The sequence below is a fragment of the Hemiscyllium ocellatum genome, chromosome 22, assembly GCF_020745735.1.
Source record: "Hemiscyllium ocellatum isolate sHemOce1 chromosome 22, sHemOce1.pat.X.cur, whole genome shotgun sequence".
Taxonomy (NCBI): Eukaryota; Metazoa; Chordata; class Chondrichthyes; order Orectolobiformes; family Hemiscylliidae; genus Hemiscyllium; species Hemiscyllium ocellatum.
Window position 1 is genome coordinate 61,682,687 of NC_083422.1, and position 20,735 is coordinate 61,703,421.

Sequence of the window (20,735 nt, forward strand, 5' to 3'; positions counted from 1 at the left end):
GCGCTGAATGGTCGTTGGGGCCGGCCTACATGGAATGGATCTCGCTACTATTGGTCCAGCCCGAGGTGAAGGTGACGAATGAACAATGCTGTTGCTACCCACGTGTCCCGAAGAAAAACAAATCGAAGCGACTGGGCGGGGTCCGTGGCCTGGGGGCGGGGTGAAGGGGGAGACGGGCCGCACCGTCACCGGGACCGGGGGAGGCAGAGCCTGTCAGAGCCCGCCGCCGGGTTCCAGTCCCTCAATCCTCCCCCCCCCCCCCCGGGGTTCGGGTCAAATTAAACAACAGATTTATTTTTTGGGAGGGTCCAGGCCCGAGGCGGGGCACGGACCCCCCCCCGACACAGGGACAACACCTCCCCCCCCCCCCCGCCAAAGGGCCAGACCCATCACCCACCCCCTCCCCCACAGGGACAGACCCCTCCCCCCCACCCGGAATCCCCCCCCCCCCCCCGAGACCATACACCCTGACTTCCGGAACACCCCCAGATTCCCAGAGGAATCACTCCTTTACCCCACCCCCACCCCTGCCTCCCCCCCTCACTCTGACAACACCCCGCCCACTCTCCCAGAGAAATCACAGCCCCCGCCCATACTCTGTGACAAGACTCGCCCCCCCCACCCACACCCACACCCACACACCCACACCCCCCCCCCACACACACACCCACACCCCCCCCCCACACACACACCCACACCCTCTTCCTGAGCCGAGGGCACGCTCCCCCTCCTTGAAAGGACACGTTCCCCCCCCCCCCCCCCCCGCGGAGATCTCGGACTCTGACCTTGCAGCAACATGGCAACAGAGACCGAGAGTAAACGCAGCAGCTCACCCGCAGGTACAGGGGCTAGGGGCTAGGGGCTGGGGGACAGGGGCTAGGGGCTGGGGGACAGGGGCTGGGGGCTGGGGGACAGGGGCTGGGACAGGGGCTGGGGGACAGGGGCTGGGACAGGGGCTGGGGGACAGGGACAGGGACAGGGGCTGGGGGACAGGGACAGGGACAGGGACAGGGGCTGGGGGACAGGGACAGGGACAGGGGCTGGGGGACAGGGACAGGGACAGGGGCTGGGGGACAGGGACAGGGACAGGGGCTGGGGGACAGGGACAGGGGACAGGGACAGGGACAGGGACAGGGACGGGGACGGGGACAGGGGCTGGGGATAGGGGCTAGGGGATGGGGGACAGGGCTAGGGGACAGGGGCTAGGGGACAGGGACAGGGGCTAGGGGCTGGGGGACAGGGACAGGGGCCAGGGACAGGGGCCAGGACCAGGGCTAGGGCCAGGGGCCGCGACTGTGGCTGTGTGTGAGTGACAGGCTCTGCCTGCTGACTGCGGGGATTGTGTCTGAAATAACCTCAGACTCCAAGTAAAATTGCGATCACTGTGTGCAAGGTGTACGTCTGTTCAGGGGCTGCAGTTCGTATTGTTCGTTTGCTTTAACCGGAATTGCATCTCCTGGAATAAGTTTTGTTTGTTTTAAATACCGCGTGTTGCCATTTTTCTGCACTGTACTTCCACTTAAAAGTTGTAGGGAAACATTTTGCATTGCCACGTGCTGTGGTGGGGTGTTGCTGTTTGGTGTATTCCCGGGTCAGTGTGTATTTGGTGATTTTTGAGAATTGAACTTTTTCACACCTTTTGCTTCGGAAGGTAGTGTATGTTTTAACCCATTAATCGCCGCGCCGTTGCATGTGTTTGTGTAAATCCAGAACTTTGAACTCTCACGGGTTTGTAACTTTTTTCGCCACCCTGTCCGTCCCAAAAAAATCAACATTGGCCATTAAAGAATTAGAATGAAATTCGTGCACCACACATATCAGAAAGTTGATGGTATTTGTGGGAGTGAAAGGAACCTTGTATTTGCATTATTTTATCTGTATTGAAGATGTTTACACTTTAACATTTACTTTAATTCAGATGGCAGTAATTGCCTTGATGGCTATTATGGTTTTAGCTGAAGCAGTTCTGCAGAATGTTGTTCTGTTTTCGAATAATACCTTGTGGCCTTTATTGCATGCTGGTATTCCTAAACTGGACTCCCTACCAACCATGCAACGCTATTCAATAATGCATGGTAATTTTAGCTCAATTTCTGAAGGTAGACTGGAATTTGCATCTATCTGAACCAAGTTATGTAATTGAGATTCTATTGTTTAATAAAATTTTATTTTAATACGTTTGCAACAACATTGATGTGATTGGATGAAACAGGTCATATGATGCATTCATATGCTCACAGTTCTTGTTTCCCAGCTGATGTAGCAACTCTATTTCGTCTGTCACTGCTGAATAAATGATTGGACTGTCTGGGGTTGAAGCATTGATCTTCTAGTCACTTAAAATGGGGGACTCAAAGCTAGTTTAATTTATACTCTGTGACAGAGGGTCGTGTCTCTGTCAGGTTTTCATACTTCACCATGCGTTGCCAGTCTGCTTGCCTGAATCAAGCCCAGTTTCCTCCAGGTAAACACTGGAAATTTCAAGATTGTAATCTTCCATTTTCAATGCTTCCCAACTTCATAATTTGGTACAGTCAGATCTGGAGGAACTAATGCTTTGTACCAAGTTCCATTTGTTCATTTCATTTTCCCAACATTGTCCTGTAGTCCCCAAATACCTCTGGAAAAAAATCTCTCAATTCTTAAATCCCTGTGTGATGTTGTCCCCATTACCTCTAACTTCTACTTTTACAGCCCTTCACAAAACATTACATTTGTCATGAACATGTCTTGGCAGCTGATCCTTTGATGCTAAATTATGGATTTTCCTTCTTGAATCTTTTTTGTTTCTGCCTTCACCACCCTCTCCTTTGCACTCCTCAAAATTTATCTGTGACCAAGCTTTTTGTTACCTCATCTAATATTGACTTTTCTCTTTTTATCCTTTCATTGGATGTGAACTTCACTGGCTATGCCAGCATCTGTTGCTCATCCCTAATTCTCGTTGAAGGAGCTGCATTCTCGAGTTGCTGTAGTATGTGGTGTTCAGGTACACGCAGTGCTGTTAGAGAAGGAAGTTCCACGATTTTACCCCAGTGAATACATGTAAATGGTGATGAATTTCCAAGTCACAATGGTGTATGCCTCGGAGGGAAACTTGCAGGTAATGATCAATGGTGCTCCTGTGCATTTTTTGCCCTTGACCTCTATTACCTCGAAGGAAGCAGATCTGCAAGGAGCTGTCACAGGTACCTGTGAGAGTCATTTTGGTGTATCTTTAGATGATCCATGCTGTTGCTACTGTGTGTTAGTGGTTGGGGTAGTGAATGTTTATGGTGGTCTTTGTTAATTTTTGTCTGAATAGGCTTCTGCATAACACTCTTTTGTCAAAGCTATTTATGCAAAAGCAGCCTGTCTCGTTTGAAGGAAATTTTGAAATTTGCCCAAAAGTAAGCTGACTTTATTTTTTTTTTGAAGAAATCTCTTGACATTTACCTCTGGTAAAGGTATATCCATATCTATTTTTGAAGAATTAGCTTTATGATCTATTTCATTTTGAGTGCTCAAACTACTCCCAGGAAATAACCTAACCAGGCTGTGTGTCTCAGATATATGAAAACTAGGAGGAGTAGATCATTTGTCCCTATAAGTCAGCTATGTCATTTAACATGATGGCTGATCATCCAACTCAGTCCCTTCTTCCTGCTTCTTCCCTATTCTTTGAGCCCTAAGGAAGGTATGGAACTCATTCGTGGAAAAACAATTCAACATTTTGGTCTCAACTGCTTTTGGGGCAGAGAATTCCACGGGCTCACCACTCTCTGGGTGAGGGAATCTCTCCTCATTTAAATAGCCTACCCTTATTCTTGAACTATGACCCTGGTTCTGGGTTCCCTGGTTATCAGGAACATCCTTCCTGCATTTACCATGTATAGTCCAGTTAGAATTTTGAACACAACTTTGATCATTTTGTTTATTAACTTCAGCAGTTATTCAGCCTGATGTTTTTCTGTTCCCTCATTGATGGGCTTAGTGATTTCCATGCCAATTAATTCCAACAATACACTGTTTAACTTAGCATGTTTTTCTTCTGTCTCTGGCATTCCAATTGGAACCAATGTTTTCCTATTTCAGACTGCTGTTGCAGCAACTGGCACATGCTCCTGCCTATCTACTGTGTCTAAAGGGTTCAGTGAGATAAGCTTCAAAACCATTCTCATAAGGTTGTGCTGAATGAATTCCCAAAATGATGGTGATTTTTCTTGTCGGCTTTTTTGTGTTGATTTAGTAGCAATAGTGTTGTTAGCATACAAATTCAACTAGTTCCTGTGTCTTGTTTGGCCATTAAACTTTTATATAATTCATCACTAATCTGACCTGTCCAAATAAAATTTCTGCTTGAATCAATTGAGTAATAGTCTACTCTACTGTAAAATTAGTCAACTTTTTTTAAGCTTCAGCTTTTTAAATAAATTAATGCTGTTCCTCCAATAGTGTTTTGAGTTTACAAAAGTCTGGGTTTTTTTTGAATATGTGCCTCAACATCACTGAAACAATTAAACATCCTTTCTGGCCTCATTCCCAATGTTCTGAGTTGGAGTTACAGTTCTATGAGTGATTTGTCTCATGTGCCTAGGCAAGAAACATCAACTAACTAATCAATGTGGCCACAACAGTCAAACCTAATTCTACCCTATTAAAGAAATGTGTCCAACAGGAAGTATAGTATGCCATCTTTTATCTTCTATGGTTGTTATCATTGAGATATTGAAGCCAGTTATCTTCATTCCTGCACATGTAATTTAGTAACGGAGATTATAGTCTTCCTCCTGAAAACAAGGCTGAGATCACGGACTCACTATGGAATTTTGTGGCTGTAAGTTTTTCCTCCTTTGTTAATGGAGACAGTTTTGTTCATTATCAGATTTTCTTGGATTAATGTGGTCCAACCTTTTCTCTCTATAACTTCCATTACCAACTTAGCGCAAGGAATTTCCCTCTGTCATCTTTCAGATAAAATATTGAAAGTCAAACCTTAGTTAATGCATGCTGGAGAGGTTTACAGATTTGTCGTTCTGTTCATGATTGGCAATGCTTCTGAACTCACATGCAAGTTCTCCATAAATGTGAAAATTCAAGCCTCCAGTCATCAATTTCAATGCATCTGAAATGTGAAATTTCGAGATGTGCACAAACGTGCAGATAGTTTGCTTAACTTTAATTCAGTGGAGTGCGTGTTTCAATGAGAAATTAAATTCACTAACTTGTAGTTATCCCACGTATCAGAGAAATGCTTTGTTTCTGGCAGTGCTAGCTATCTTAATATTTTCCTTTTTGCATGTTTTTCACCTGTAATCATTTTCTTCCTCCTTCCCATGCACAACACGAAAAGTATTCCTGGTTGCTGTGCTGTCCCTCCTGAAACCCATTAGTTCAGCTGAGACTGAACTCCGTGTTCATGTGTGTGAATTTGCAACTGAATAAAATTAAAATAATTAACTGGTATTGTAGCATTTTAATTGAGTGAAAAGTTGTTGGAATGTATTTTTTTACATACAAATTATGGGAGGTCTGACCTTAGATTACCAGCTTAAGAGTGTAATAAAGCTTTACTGCTATAATTAAGAATGGTCCGTTAGTGATTGTCATGGTGTTTCCTCTGTACAGGGAGACACCTGAAAATTGTTAAATAGCACAATATCCAGTGATTTAATAGCTTTCTATAATTACTATTATTGCTAAAACTATGAAGCAGGCTTGCTGTGAGGGTCTGGTGAAAGTAGGTAGTGGTGAACCTTTTGGTTGTCATTGAGGTAAGCTCATCCTGTGGTTGAGTTGAGCAGATAAGCCTGTGCATAGTTTTGTTGGTTGGAACCAATTCATAGATGCCATGGTCACATGTCATATCTCCATCCTGCATTGTCAGTTATAAGGTTATAATTGGGAAAGGAATGGCAAAAGCTAAAACTCGAGTTTAGAATGCTTCTAAGATTGTATAGAATGAGACTAGACCAAGTAGGTGGATCGATTTAGCGCTAGAATTTTGAAATCTTGATGGAGGCAAGAGTAACATAAGTTCCATTGTTGTTTGAGAGATGAGTGAGTAGACAGTTGATTTTTGATTTCAGCTCTGTGCATAGAGATGAAAAATGGGGGATTATTTGAAGCTTGGGAAGAAGAACATTTGAACCTGGTACCATTGTATTGGAGAAGCTACAAATGAAAAAGAGCCTACCTATTGGACGTCTTTTTTACATGCATGCCTAGATCTTATTAAATGTGTAAATGTTTGTAATTCGTTGCCAATGGAGGTGCCTCAAGGGAAAGAAACAATATGATATAGAGAAGATTACTGACGTGTACTACGTAAAGCTGTCAAATAATTATTCTAAACAGTTTGCTCTTCTTAGGAAAGGTATGTATTAACAAGTGAAGTCACCATAATCCCAAAGGACTGTAGGGCTATGCTCTCATTAGAGTGAGACAGAGCCGACTGGTGGTGTGTTTAACCTGAGGTCACCACTCCTCCGGTGAAGGTGAGGTTGAGAAAGTGGGACCTTCGTTGTAACCTCAGCCGATGGCAGGACACACTCTTTTGGCATTGCTGTGCATCGCAAACAAGCCTTCCACCAACTCCGCTTATCAACTCCCAGGAACTTAGGATAGGAAACATCCAAATTGCTCTCCAACGCATAATCCGAGTGGACGATGACTAATTGCTTCATAAGGAGTATGTTTAAAAGAAGAGGAGAGATAGAATGAGAACAAACAGAGTTTATAGTACACTTGCATTGTATTTAATGGCAGTGTGCGCTGAGGGCAAGTTTTGTTGTCTAGAGTATCATTGTGTATATGTCCTAAGAGTTTGATATTTTTAGTAAAAACAAATCTCCTCCCTAAAACATGGTATGCATGATCTTTTTTTCTTTATTGGAGGTATTTTGTGGTTTTTCTTTTAGACAGAATACTAGATGAATAGCTTGGAATTTAGTTTTGTAGGCTGTGTGAGATGTAACTCAGGAGCTAGGCATGCTATAGCCAGTTGAAGTCAGATGGATCATTTGTTGTGTTAAGACTACCATTGTCACAGATCTTGCAGGTGAAAGTGTCAACTACCAATGGTGTTAATTGGTTGTGCTAATCTCCACCGTAAAAAGTACACTTTATATGGTACTTTTCCTAAATGTTGAACATCATTGTTGACTTAATGGCTCAACTTGCTGTTTCAGAACTTGACAACAGTACTAGTAACATGTTGTCTGGAGATGAAGATCAAACACAAGCTATTATGCTACCAAATGAAATCAATGGGAATTGGACATCACGTGAGACATCCATTCATGAAGCTCGACTCAAGGCTAAAGCCAAGAGACGTTTGAGGAAGAACTCTTCTCGGGATTCTGGACGAGGAGATTCCCTCAGTGATAATGGGGAGAGTAGTCGGAATGTTGTTCCCACTAGCCCGAAAGGAAAAATGTTGGACAGGAAGTCACGGATGGGAAAAGGAAGAGGACTGCCCAAGAAAGGCAAGTACTTGAGGTTTTATTTTGGAAGTGATTAGCATTCAAGGATGCACTTTCTTTACAAAGGAGCACTTTCTATACATTTTGAGGAGGAAGACATGGGTGGAGTGCTGAGATAAAGTCTTGCAATATATTTTTTAAGCAGGAAAACATCAGGCCTCTAAGCTCTATGGCATCCTTTCCTACTGATGTATCTTGCAGGCTGCATTCTATTGTTGTTTGCTTCAGTGGACTTTCATTAGTAACAATATTCAAAGCTCTGTTATCCTGATTATATGTGACTTCCTTTCTTGGTCTTTAACTTGTAATCCTGTAGCATTTGAAATCATCTTCATGGTGAACAAATTGTCTGTATTATCATTTGTTTCTTTGGTATGAGATTCTCCTCAATCTTTTTTTATTTAGTATGTTAACTTTTTTTTTCAATAGCACTATCTCAATAACTGTCTCCTGCTTCCACCCTACCCATGTAGTGCACTCCTTTTCCATGACCATGCACTCCCTATAGCCACAAACACAATTTAAGAATAGCCATGATGTTGGACTGAGGTGTACAAAGTTAAAAATCTCTCAACACCAGGTTATAATCCAACAGGTTTATTCGGAAGCACTAGCTTTCAGGGTGCTGTTCCTTCTAACTTTGTTCGCCCCTATCTAACACTGGCTCCTCCACATCTTACAATGTTCCTTAACCAGATCCCAAGATCCATTTCTGCAGTGAATCAATCTCCTTCAATATTCTCAAATCCACTGCCACTCTATCAATTTCCGTCTGCTCATCTAAAAGGTCCCATGATGGCCATGCTTATTCTTAAATTTAAGAATCACACAGCACCAGGTTTATTTGGAAGCACTAGCTTTTGGAGTGCTGCTCCTTCAGCAGGTAGCTGTGGAGCAGGATCATAAGACACAGAATTTAGAGCAAAAGATTACAGTGTCATGCAACTAATGTGATATATTGAACAAATCTAGATTAAGTCTTTCATCTTTTAGAATGGGTTGCAGGTTTTAGTTCATTAATATGTAAATCCCAAAACTAATTTTATGTCACATTCTTGAGATAACTTTAAGGTTTTATATGAAAAGGTGACATTTCAGCTCAGACAATGTATTAAAGATGAGGTCAGAGTCTATCTGTATCCCAATCTTGAGCCAGATTAATTCTATTTCCAAAGTAGGAATTTATAAAACATTACACGGGTTGACTGCTTGCAGCTTGTGTGCTTTTTGAGCAAAATAGAATGTATCTGCAAATGCAAATTCACCCCATAGGGGGGTGTGTGTGTGTGTGTGTGTGTGTGTAACCCATGAGGATGGCCTCAAGCCGGACCTTGGGTTTATGTCACACTACAGGTGACCTGACTATGCTACACACAGGCGTGCACCCTCACAGGCACACACCCCCACACTCACGCAGACCCTCATATACACACTCTCTCATACACACATACACCCCCCCCCCCCCCCCCCCCCCCCCCCCACTTACACCCATGCGCACACCCTCTCACAGGCTTATACTTCATCACACTCATGCACACACTTTACCAAGCATGCGCACACGCAAATGCACACTCCCTCATGTGCACTCAATGTGCTCTCACTCTCTTCATGTAATATTTTATACATTCCTATTTTGGAAATAGCGCCAGTCTAACTCAAGCTTGGGGTACAGACAAACTCTAACCTCACACCTTTAATGCATTGTTTGAGCTGAAATGTCACCTTTTGTTATAAAACCTTAAGCTATCTCGAGAATGTGACTTGAAAGAAGTTCTGGGATTTGCATGTTAATGAACCAAAACCTGCAACCCATTCTAAAAGATAAAAGGTTTAACAAATACCTCTAGATTTGTTCAATATATCGTATCAGTTGCATGACACTGTAATCTTTTTGCTATAAATTCTGTGTCTTGCAATCCTGCTCCACAGCTACCTGATGAAGGACTCTGAAAACTACTGCTTCCAAATAAACCTGTTGGACTACAACCTGGTGTTGTGATTTTTATTTTTAAAATTTGAAAGAAGTGAGTCATGGGTTAATGACAAAATGTTTTGGTACAATTGAATACATTGGATTCCTTATTCAGTTTATTTTGGATGAGCTTCTGGTTGATCCTTTTATGGATACTGACTCTACCAGCCACAAAATGGCTGACCAAAGCTGATGTCATTGCTAGGTCTTAGCAGGAATTGTATTTCCAGGAAATTGTGCAATTCAGTATTTTGATTCAGTTGGTAGGAAACAGCAATTTGCTTTTGTAGATAGCCTAGGTTAGTAATTCCCTGCAGAACAGGAGTTTGTTCATTAATTAGATAAACGTTTAATATTAAAAAATTGTCTTCTGGTTGAATGAGAAACAGGATTTTAGGGAGAAAATGTCTAAGGTTGGGGGCTATACTTTGATTTGATTTGCTTCCATTACACAGGAAATCTAACTAATTTCAATGTCCGTTATGTTACAGAATCATATGAGCACAAGAGCCTATTTCATTTGCCATGCCTGCAACAATTCTTCAAATGAACAATACACTAAGTGCTATTTATAGAGTCAGAAGATGTACAGCATGGAAACAAACCTTTCAGTCCTACTCATCCATGCCAACCAGATATCCTAAATTAATCTAGTCCCATTTGCCAGCACTTGGCCCATATCCCTCTGAACTCTTCATATACCCATCTAGATGCTTTTTAAATGTTGTAATTGTACCAGCCTTCAGCACATCCTCTGGCAGCTCATTCCGTACATGCACCACCCTCCACGAGAAAAAGTTGACTCTCCGGTCCCTTTTAAATCTTTCCCCTAAACCTATCCCCTCTAGTTTAGGAAAAGATCTTGTCTATTTATCCTATCCATGCCCTTCATGATTTTATAAATCTTTTACGAGTTCACCTCTCAGTCTCCAACACTCCAGGAAAAACAGCCTCAGCGCCTCTCTATTGCTCAAAACTTCCAACCCTGGTAGCCTCAAATCTTTTCTGAATCCTTTCACGTTTCACAATATTCTTTCAATAGGGAGACCAGAATCTCATTCTCTCCATAATTCAGAACGTTTTTCCTTTTGAGATTCTGATCTAATTCCAGTTGAATGCCTCAATTGGACCTGTCTCAACTATACTCTGATGCAATGTGTTTCAGATCTTAACCACTTGAAAATGTTCCTTCTCGTGTCTTCGTGTTTCTTTGGGCCTGTTAAATGCATGCCTCTTGTTCTCAAATTAGTGTATGTGGAAGCTTGTGATACTTGACAGATTTACTTTCATTGTGTTGCATTGTAGTTTTACCCTGTTACCGGCACTCAGTGGTAGCTGGTGAAAGCTTTCTACTCGCCTGTCAATCCCAATTCTGCCTTTCACCCAATTTGGCTTTAGTTCCCACAATGATCCTGGGCCCTCTGGTGCATCCATTGCTTCCAGCTGCTGTCACTTTTGCTGGCATTGTTGGCATGATGTTCTCTGATTGGCGGATGTCTTAACAGTCAGGGCTTGCACCACCAGGTCTCCTCCTAGGCATTCCCTAACAATGGACAATCCATAGAACTGTCAAGGTTTAATTGCCAATTCTGTGATCAGTGAGAGATCTGTTGACATGACCAAATCCTAACCCAGGAAGAGCTTTGCTTTCAGAAGTGGTGCATGTGCCACTCCCTCCTTGTAAATGCTTTGCAGCATCTTATTTAACTTTTCAAAGTATCTGCAACATAAAGAAATAAATCTAAATGGGCTGTTAGCTATGTTGTAATTTGATAGTAACAGATGTGGTACATTTTATTACGGATATATTTTTTCCATTTGGTAACATTTATTAAAGGAATGGTTGGTTCCATGAGAGAAATGCTTATAGTCTGGAGTCAAAACCAATTTAAAAAAAAAACTGGGCAGTAGGTATTGAGACTGTGGAATGGAATACCTTAACTTTTTTGCCCCTGTTATCCACATCAAGTGCAACATGAGTTAAATAGAGGCTAATACAGGCTAATAACTATCTTCTCTGCCTGAGCCCTGAACTGGAATCTTGGTCGAAACCTGAGTGACATCTGAATCATTTTAAATCATCCCATCAGTGTACCTTTTGTGAGATTATGGGTCATTTTGTTGTGAATTTTAAATCAGTGCGGAGCTTTGCTGAAACAGCTGAATATTTGCTAAGATTGTGGATATGGAATTGGGTACAGTGAATGTGGAGGAGGTTAGCAGGAGAATGGTTAATATGTTGAGATTAAGTTACTGTATATTTAATTGTGTTTGCCTAAATGGGGGGGCTCATAATATGTGAATGGAGCAAGATTCATCTTGGGGATATTTTGATGTTTAGTACAGCTTGCACTGAAAGGTGGAATTAATGATGGGTGCATTCTACAATTTATAATTCACTAACTTGTAGATCTTGACTTTAATTATTGAGAATCACATATTGTAGTGGGATAGATGGAGAATTTTCTGGAAAATACACTTTTTGGATGTCCTTTACGAGTTACTGCAACTATCTGAAAAATTCAGTTGTTTTCTTCATTCAAGAAGATCATAGAAATTTTCAGTTATCAAGCTGCACCAGCCAGTAAAGAAAGATCATAACAAATCTTGTGGAATGCTTGAATGTTGTATGTTTTAAAACCATAGAAATAATTCTTAGTGTTTAAATTCTACAGAATTAGGGTTTATCTTTTTGCTGTAGTTATTTTTGCAGGAACCATATTAGCACAGTCCATGTACTAACTGAGCATGAGATAAGAATAAAGCATCCTAATTGCTGGGTCTTTACATCATAAATCTTGTCGAGCTTTTGCTTAGTTATCCTGCCAAAAAAATTATCTTACCTTTATGTATAAAAAGGAAAAGCCAGAGTGCACAGTTTTTGAAACAAATTGCACATTAATTTTCAGTGACAGCATCTTTGAAATTAGAGCTGGTTGTACTATTAAAATGCAACTGGAATTAGAGACTGGACAGATTGGGTAGCAGTTACTGTAATTTGTGAGATTGTGGTGTAAATTCAGTCACTGCCTGGATCAGAATAATTTTAAACTGTGCTTCTGAAAGCCAATTTTTTTAATTACAAGAATGTAATTACATATTTGGCCTTTATTTTTCACTTTTTTTATTTAACATTCAAATTCTGTTGATAGGTGGAGCAGGCGGGAAGGGTGTTTGGGGGACACCTGGTGAGGTGTATGATTTGGAGGAAGTGGATGTCAGAGATCCCAATTATGATGAAGATCAGGTGAGTGAATTTTAAGCATCAGATACCTAAATTTTTAAAACTTTGGTTGTTTGTGGTTTAACCTGTAGTTAGTTCTATTTCTTCCCCTTTATTTTTCAAACTTGTGTTCCTTTTGTTTTAAGCAATTAAAACTATTTTACAGGATAAAATATTTTCTATGATTTGTAAGATGGAAATGGTAATCACCAAGTTTATCCACATTTCTTGTCTTGGGAGGTGGTTAATGTTAACTTGTTCTTCCCACAGTAGTTCTTGGAATGTGATGATGATGGCTCTCCAGAAACTGGTAGAGTTTAGAATTGAAGTTGGTTCTTCATACTAAATGTGACCACTTTGCTAGTGGAAGGATAGATTAAGCACAACTCCCAACCTTCTCCAACAAAACTGGACAAATGTAGTTCCCAAACCGCAGTGAAATAATTAATCTCAGCCATTAGTGGTGGTAGCACTGTAATACATGTCTGTGTCCTATAACTGAAGATTGACTGAGGTACTGATCCAAAGTGATTTTTCCAGAAATTGAACAAAAGGAATATTGGTGCTTGTAAGTCTTTAGTATCTTGTGCTGTTTTCAGTGAATTGCTTTAAAGTGAGGTCACAGTTTCTGTAGATGAATCATTTTGTAGGTTGTAAGCTCCTAATGAAATGCAAGCGATGCACATTCACTTGTTGGAGGTATTGATTGAGTGGAGTATTGACTAGAAAACGAGAGAGCTTACTTTTTGAATAGGGTTATGATGTCTTTACCTCCAAGGCCAGTAAGATTATGTTTAAGGGCAGGCTTGTTTTTGTTTACACGTGATTAATAATACTCAATGCATGTAACAGAAATTAACACACAAGTGAAACATTTTAAAGCTAGCTAACTTGTTCATCATTGAGCTTTACTGCCTTAAGGGGATGGTGAGGAGATGAAACCTAACTATCATATGTTTAAAGCAATGTGTTCTGTTCTGTATTAATTTGTACCATGTCTATTTCTCTTTAATCAGCATGGCTCTCTCATGTCACTAGGGTGCCAACTATTTCAAATTGAAAAGTTTGTTTCTATTTACAGCACCATTGGATAACAAGATTTTAGTTCTGTTGTAAATTTCAACAGGAGAATTGCGTGTATGAAACAGTCGTACTTCCCTTAGATGAAGGGGTCTTTCAGAAAACTGTGACTCCAATTGTGCAAGAATACTTTGAACATGGAGACACTAATGAAGTTCTGGTATGTATGTAATACTTGATTTTAATATAAAAATTATATCAACCAATTTAAACTATTAAAGTTAACTTCTTAAACAATTGTGTTTTTTTTTTAAAGACGATGATTTTTAAAGTGAAACGGTCTACATCTTGTAGATGTTTAATCCTTTTTAGAAAGGAAGTCATGGTAGGGTTATTGGGTAGAAGCTTAGAGAAATTTAATCATATTTAATTTGCTTAAGCCAAGGTGCATTTCACTATATGCTCATCTGAATCAACTTACTGTTGCTGCTTTTTGTCAACCAATGAAATGTGTTGTGTTTATACAGTTTTTGAAGTTTAGTTGTTATCTGCCTAATATTTCTTCAGTATTTGTGACAGATTGTTAATCCGTTGCTAATGCAGAAAGCTATTTAATTAAATGTTTTATAGTGTTTCACAATTTCACAAATAATTATTATCTCATGACTTACCATTTGGAAACAATAATTGCATGTTTAAGGCATTGGTCTGTGTGAAGGGAATAAGATTTAACCACCAAAAGAGTCCAGTGAATCTCACCATTGAATAAATCAGATCCTGGAATTAAATATCTCGATAAATTAACATACAGTCCTTTCACTGAAACAGAAGGTTGCAGGCTGTGTTTTAACAACAAAACATTTATTACAAAGAAAAATAAAACAAACCAATGGGATGGATAGGTCGAACCGAAGGATCTGTTTCCATGCTGTACATCTTTATGACTCTGACACTATTAACATGTAAAAGTTTGAAACACAAGACAAAACAAAATCTCCTTTACTTCCAAAGATGATCACTTTGCAATTTATCAGAATCCAGGGAAGGTTTCCTTCCGGTTCAGTCTGTATATTTGACATAACTGTTTCGTCTCCATTTAGACCTGTGAAACAGAGTCCTTTTCCCTGAAGTGCTCACAACTGAGAGCTTAAACTTGCTCAGCTTTGAATAATCCACAGTGTTCTAACCACTGGTCTGGGAATACTGACAAACTGCAACTCTTACTCTGTGTGGTAGCTTGATCCCTTAACTACTCTGAACAATCTCCTTTTTTTAGGTGAGATGATATGCATGACTTTGGTCAGTTCTACTTCAAAATGAACCCAAAAGCTTTTTAACAATGTTTTGTAAAAAAAACTTGGTCATCTTTAATTCTGTGAAAGCTAAAGGTTCTGTATTTTCTCACTCCTGTTGTAACTCCCCACAATACAAACAACCTTTAATAAAGACTCCAGGGATCCTTGCAGTCACCTGCTCCCTTTGACACACCGATTTTTAAAATCATGACTCTGAAAACACTGATCTAATTATTTTTAAATCCCTTCAAAAAAACAGACTAGTTCCCAACTCTTAAATGTTTATTATGATAAATGAATCACAGCTGGCTCTTTTCACTGCCTGCGTTAATCAAAAAAAACAAAAGAATTGCAGATGCTGGAAATCAGAAACAAAAACAGGAATTGCTGGACCGAGAAAACAGAGTTAACATTACAGAACAGAAGGGTGACTGGATCGGAAACATTAATTCTGCTTTCTCTCCAGATGATGCCAGACCTGCTGAATTTTTCAACAGTTTGATTTCCAGCATCTGCAGTTCTTTACCTTTATGCTTGATGCAGGCAGTGAAAAGAGCCAGCTGTAATTAAATGGTGTGATTTATATATAGTAATGATCATTTAAGAGTTGGGTGCTAGTTTGATTTTCTGAATTGGATTTTTCAGTGCTTGCATTGTTCAGTGTCTAATTTGACTGTTTCCCAAGAATGTTCCTCCAAATGTTTGTGGACTGGTCCAAAATGCAAGTTAATGATGTGCCACTTCATGGCTGAGGCATTTTGAGAGAACAGGTCTTCTGCACCACCTGTTAGTCATGCAGCAAGACCAATAAGCTGCTATGTGCCATGAGTTGTCATAAATCTGAGCAACAATTATATAGTAACGTGCAAAACTCATGTTACCTTTTACAACATGCAACAAGGTTAGATATTCAACATTTGTAGGCCAGAAACAGAGGAATTAGCTTTACGTGGAACTCAGCAAGACACTAATGCTATCCAGCTAGGAATCAGTCCTTTGGTGTTTCATTAAAAACCGAGCTGTGGTTTACATTCATTGAGAGTTTTTTTGTGGTAACAAGTGAAAGTGAGTGTGATCAGGCAAGTTGGTGGGCCAGTCTTTTGCCTTGGGGCTTGCAGATGGAAAAAAGTTTGACTACTGGTTTAGTCACTTGTAGATGGTTTTCCATCTCCTGAAGCTCCAAGTTAAAATGTGCTATTGTATATATTCATAGGTATGACACCACAGGTATTTCATGCATATGCTGACATGACTAACTTGTGGAGTTTAGTCTTTAAATCATTACAGTTTCAAGGAGACTCAGTGCATTTCATGTGATCTGACCTTGAATTGCAATTGTGTGATATATTTGTAAGTTTGAAGTGGTATTATGGCCGACAGGCTTTCACAGTCACATGCTGTGAGCGTTTGTTGCATGAGATGCTATAATGTGACTTGGGATTCCAAATTAAATTACTATAGTTATAGATCATAGAATAAATGGGTCAGTAAAAGCATGGATTCAGAATTCTTTGATTAAAATAAAGAAGAATGTTTAATGGATGCTGTCCAAGTTTGTGCACAAAGTGAAATTTGGAAGCATTGTGAGCTTTTGAGGAGGATAGTTCAGTATTTCTAAAGGATATAGACAAGAGGGTAAAATGTATGGACGAGGCCAACTGAAGTTCAATACGAAAGTGTGAAGTGATTCATTTACGTGGAAGAATATGAGGAGACAAAGTAAAATAAAGAGCATTTAATTCTAAATGAGATGCAGGAGCAGAGGGACCTGGGTGTACACATGTATAAGTAATTGAAGATGGCAGAACAAGTTAGAGGGCAGCTATTAAAACATGAATCTTTGGCACTATTTGATAAGTGCATAGAGTACAAGAGCAAGGAGGTTATGTTGAACTTGTACAAAATATGAGATCAGCCTTGTATTCACTCTTGGATGTTGCACTTTTGGAAGGATGTGAAGATATTGGTGAGAATGGCGAGAGATTGCCAAGAATGGTTCTAGGAATGAGGAATCAGTTAAGATGATAGTGGAGAAGTTGAAACAGGGTGAAGCAGCTGAGAGAGTCTCTGAGAGATATTCAAAGTCATGCAGGGTCTTTTCCTTCTTACTAGAAAGGAGAAACTTCAAACTTGTGAAGAAATTAAGCAAGGCAGCACAGATTTAAAGTAATTGGAAGAAATAAAATGACGCGAAATAATTTTTCATGCAACACATGGTTAGTGTTTGGAATGTGCCACCTGAGACCCCGGTGGAGGGTCGAACATTCAAAAGGTAATCCAAGTGTGGGGGTCATGGAGAAAAGACAATGTACTAGGTGAATTGAACATTGAGGGCCAGTGTAGACTTAATGGATTGACTGTCTCCTTTTGTGCTTTCTAAACTGATTTTGAAGAAATTAAACAATTAAGATACATAAAAATAAGTAAAATTACAGTAATAGCTTAAACTCTTGACAGCAGAGTAGGGTGTTTTTAACAATGATTCAGCCATTTGGATCAATGGTCGGTACAACATCGTGGGCTGAAGGGCTTGTTCTGTGCTTTACTGTTCTATGTTCTATTTTGTTTGGTTCTAACTTTTATTTAGGACTACCCTGGTTCCCAAAGAACTAAGCTAATCTACTTTATCACTCTGTTACAGCCTAAATGTTCCTTTAATCAGTGAAATGTCTGGAATGCATATTATTGCTTATTTGTTACTCAATATCCCATTGACATACTGAATTTTGCATAGATGATTGTCTAAAGCAAGTTCTTTCTGGTTCCTTAAGACTCTAATGCTATACGGAAAACAAAAGCAAATAGCACTTTCTGGAAGTTAACTCATGATTTAGTCTTTACTTCACATTCATGCACATAGTTTAGTTACATTTGCTAAAAATTACTTTGACTTCTAGTACTTTAATTAGTCAGATTCTTTCACCTGTCTGAGTGAAAGAAATTTGTTTGTTTGTGGTTGGTGCAGGCGATCATCTCGGCCTCAAGATATTGCTGGTGGAAGTTCCTCAGCCTAGTGTCCTGGCTCAACCATCTTCAACTGCATCATCAATGATCTTCCTTAAAGTGCTGACAGTTGTAATATTCAGTATTATTCACAACTCCTCTCATTCCAAATCTTTGTGCCTGCCTGCAAGACCTGCACAATATCCAGACTCGAGCTAGGAGGTGGTGAGAAGCATTCATATCCCACAAGTGCCAAATAATGACCAATTCTACCAACAGTATTGTTGCTAAATTTTCCATCTTCAATAACCTGGAGGTGACCATTGATCTGAAACTTAACCGGTCAAGCCATATACAGTTATTTCAAAAGTAGATCAGAGACTGGGAACTCTGTAGTACCTTGACAGTGATGGTGAGCTTGATATGTAGGTACATTGTGCATGTAGGTTTGCTCACTGATCTGGAAGGTTCATTTTCAAGATGTTGTCACCATACTAGGTAACACCTTCAGTGAGCCTCTGAATGAAGCACTGATGTTGTAGCCTGTTTTCTGTTTATTTGGTTGAGTTTCCTAGGGTCAGTAACGTCATTTCCCATGGTTACATAATTTCTTACGGTGATGTCATTTCATGGTTTTTCTCAGGGGGTAGTAAAAATGGGATCCAAGTCCAGTGTGTTTGTTGAGAGAGTTCTGGTTTGGAGCCATGCAATCAAAGTGATGTCCTTCCTCACCTGTATATAAGGATACTAGTGAGAGTGGATCACGTTGTTTTGTGGCTAGTACTCTGCCTTTTTGTCCAACATAGTATCAGTAGTATCCTTATATACAGATGAGGAAAGACACCTTTTCGACTGGGACAACACATCCATCCTGGGTCAAGCCAAACAGATACACGCACGAGAATTCCTAGAAGCATGGTATTCCAACTGGAACTCAAACACACACTGACTTGGATCCCATTTACCACCCCTGAGAAAACAGGAAATGACATCACCATTGGAAATTATGTCACCACAGGAAATGGCATCACCAACCCTAAAAAACCCAAACATAGAAAGTGGGCTACACCACCAGTGCTTCATTCAGAGACTCATTGAAGATACTACCTAGTATGGTGACAAAACATCTGAAAACGAACCTTCCAACTCAGCGAGTGAACCTCAACCTGAGCTACAAATCTTCTCAAAACCCACTATTGTAGGTACATTCTAAATACAGGCAAAAAAACAGTTCCAGGATTTTGACTTAATGACACTGAAGGAACATTCCTACCTTTCCAAGGCAGGATGATGTGTGGCTTGGAGGGGAACTGGCAGAAGGTGGTGTTCCCACATTTGGAAAATAGAATGTCACAGCGCAGTGCAGGCCATTTGGCCCACGATGTTTTTGTCACCCTGTGAAATTAATCTGATGCCCATCTAACCTAAACAGTTCCATTATTATCCATATGTATGTCCAATGCCCACTTAAATGTCCTTAACGTCGGCAAATCTACTACTGTTGTAGGTAGGCCATTCCATGTCCCTACTACTCTGAGTGAAGAAACTACCCCTGATATCTGTCCTAAATCTATCACCCCTCAATTTAAAGCTATGACCCCTCGTGTTAGCCTTCACCATGAGGAAAAAGGCTCTCACCATCCACCCTATCTAACCCTCTAATTAAGGTCTATGTCTTGATTTAAGTCACCTCTTAACCTTCTTTTCTCCAATGAAAACAGTCCAGTTTCCTCAGCTTTTCCTCATAAGACCTTCCTTCCATACCAGGCAACATCCTGGTAAATCTCCTGTCCACCCTTTCCAAAGCTGCAACATCCTTCCTATAACGCGGTGACCCCAGAATTGTATGCAAAACTCTAGGTGCAGCCTGACCAGTGTTTTGTACAGCTGAAGAATAACCTCATTGCTCTGAAACTCAGTCCCCCTTACCAATCAACACCTATACACCATATGCCTTCTTAACAACCCTATCAACCTGGGTGGCAACTTTCAGGGATCTATGTACCAGGACACCGCGATCTCTCTCCCTTCTTCTACGTTGCCAAGAATGTTACCATGAGCCCTGTACTCTGCATTCCTATTACTACTTCGAAAGCAAACTACCTCACACTTTTCCACATTAAACTCCATTTGCCACTTGTCAGCCCAGCTCTGCATATTATCTATGTCCCTCTGTAACCCACAACATCCTTCAGCACTATCCACAACTCTGCCTACCTTAGTGTCATCTGCAAATTTACTAACCCATTTTTATACGCCCACCTTTAGATCATTTATAAAAATGACAAACAGCAGTGGCCCAAAAACAGGATGAACATTTCCTATCAACCACCACCGTCTGTCTTCTTTCAGCTAACCAATTTCTGATCCAAACTGCTACGTCACCTTCAATCCCGATACTCCTTATTTTTTGCAATATCTGCTGCTACTGTTTTTTGGAGTGGCAGGGATCATGGAATTTGAAGATGCGATCATAGGAACCTTTGTGAGTTGGTGCATTGCATCTTGTAGGTGGTACACACTGCACCCACTGTCCAACTTTGGCGAAGAGAGTGAATGTGGAAAATAGTTAGATGGGGCACCAATCAAGCAGACTGCTGTTTTTAGAATACCGTCAAACTTTGTGGTGTTGGAGCTGAACCCATTCAGGTAAGTGGAGAGTGCTCCCGTCACATTATTGCTATGGATATAGTGGACAAGCATTGAGAGAATAAGTTGCTCATTCTGGAATTTCTTACCTTTTCATCTGCTCTTGTAACCACAGTAAGAATGTTGCTGGTCAGTTGAAACCTCCAGGATGCTGGCGGTAGATAATTCAG

The 20,735-nt window shown here is 40.4% G+C and overlaps 1 protein-coding gene across 2 annotated transcripts in view; it reads left to right on the forward strand.

The window, feature by feature from the left end:
* Nucleotides 1-731: 731 nt before the first annotated feature.
* Nucleotides 732-20,735, forward strand: part of pdcd4b (programmed cell death 4b) — a 42,720-nt gene continuing 22,716 nt past the window's right edge. Inside the window, exons 1-5 of one of the 2 annotated variants that reach the window (XM_060842281.1) lie at nucleotides 780-839; nucleotides 2,919-3,103; nucleotides 7,170-7,466; nucleotides 12,588-12,682; nucleotides 13,785-13,898. In XM_060842281.1, the coding sequence (XP_060698264.1) occupies nucleotides 7,193-7,466; nucleotides 12,588-12,682; nucleotides 13,785-13,898 (483 nt within the window). In that variant the 5' untranslated portion in view covers nucleotides 780-839; nucleotides 2,919-3,103; nucleotides 7,170-7,192. Of the gene's footprint in view, nucleotides 840-2,918; nucleotides 3,104-7,169; nucleotides 7,467-12,587; nucleotides 12,683-13,784; nucleotides 13,899-20,735 lie in introns of both variants that reach the window. The other variant, XM_060842280.1, reaches the window with a different exon arrangement.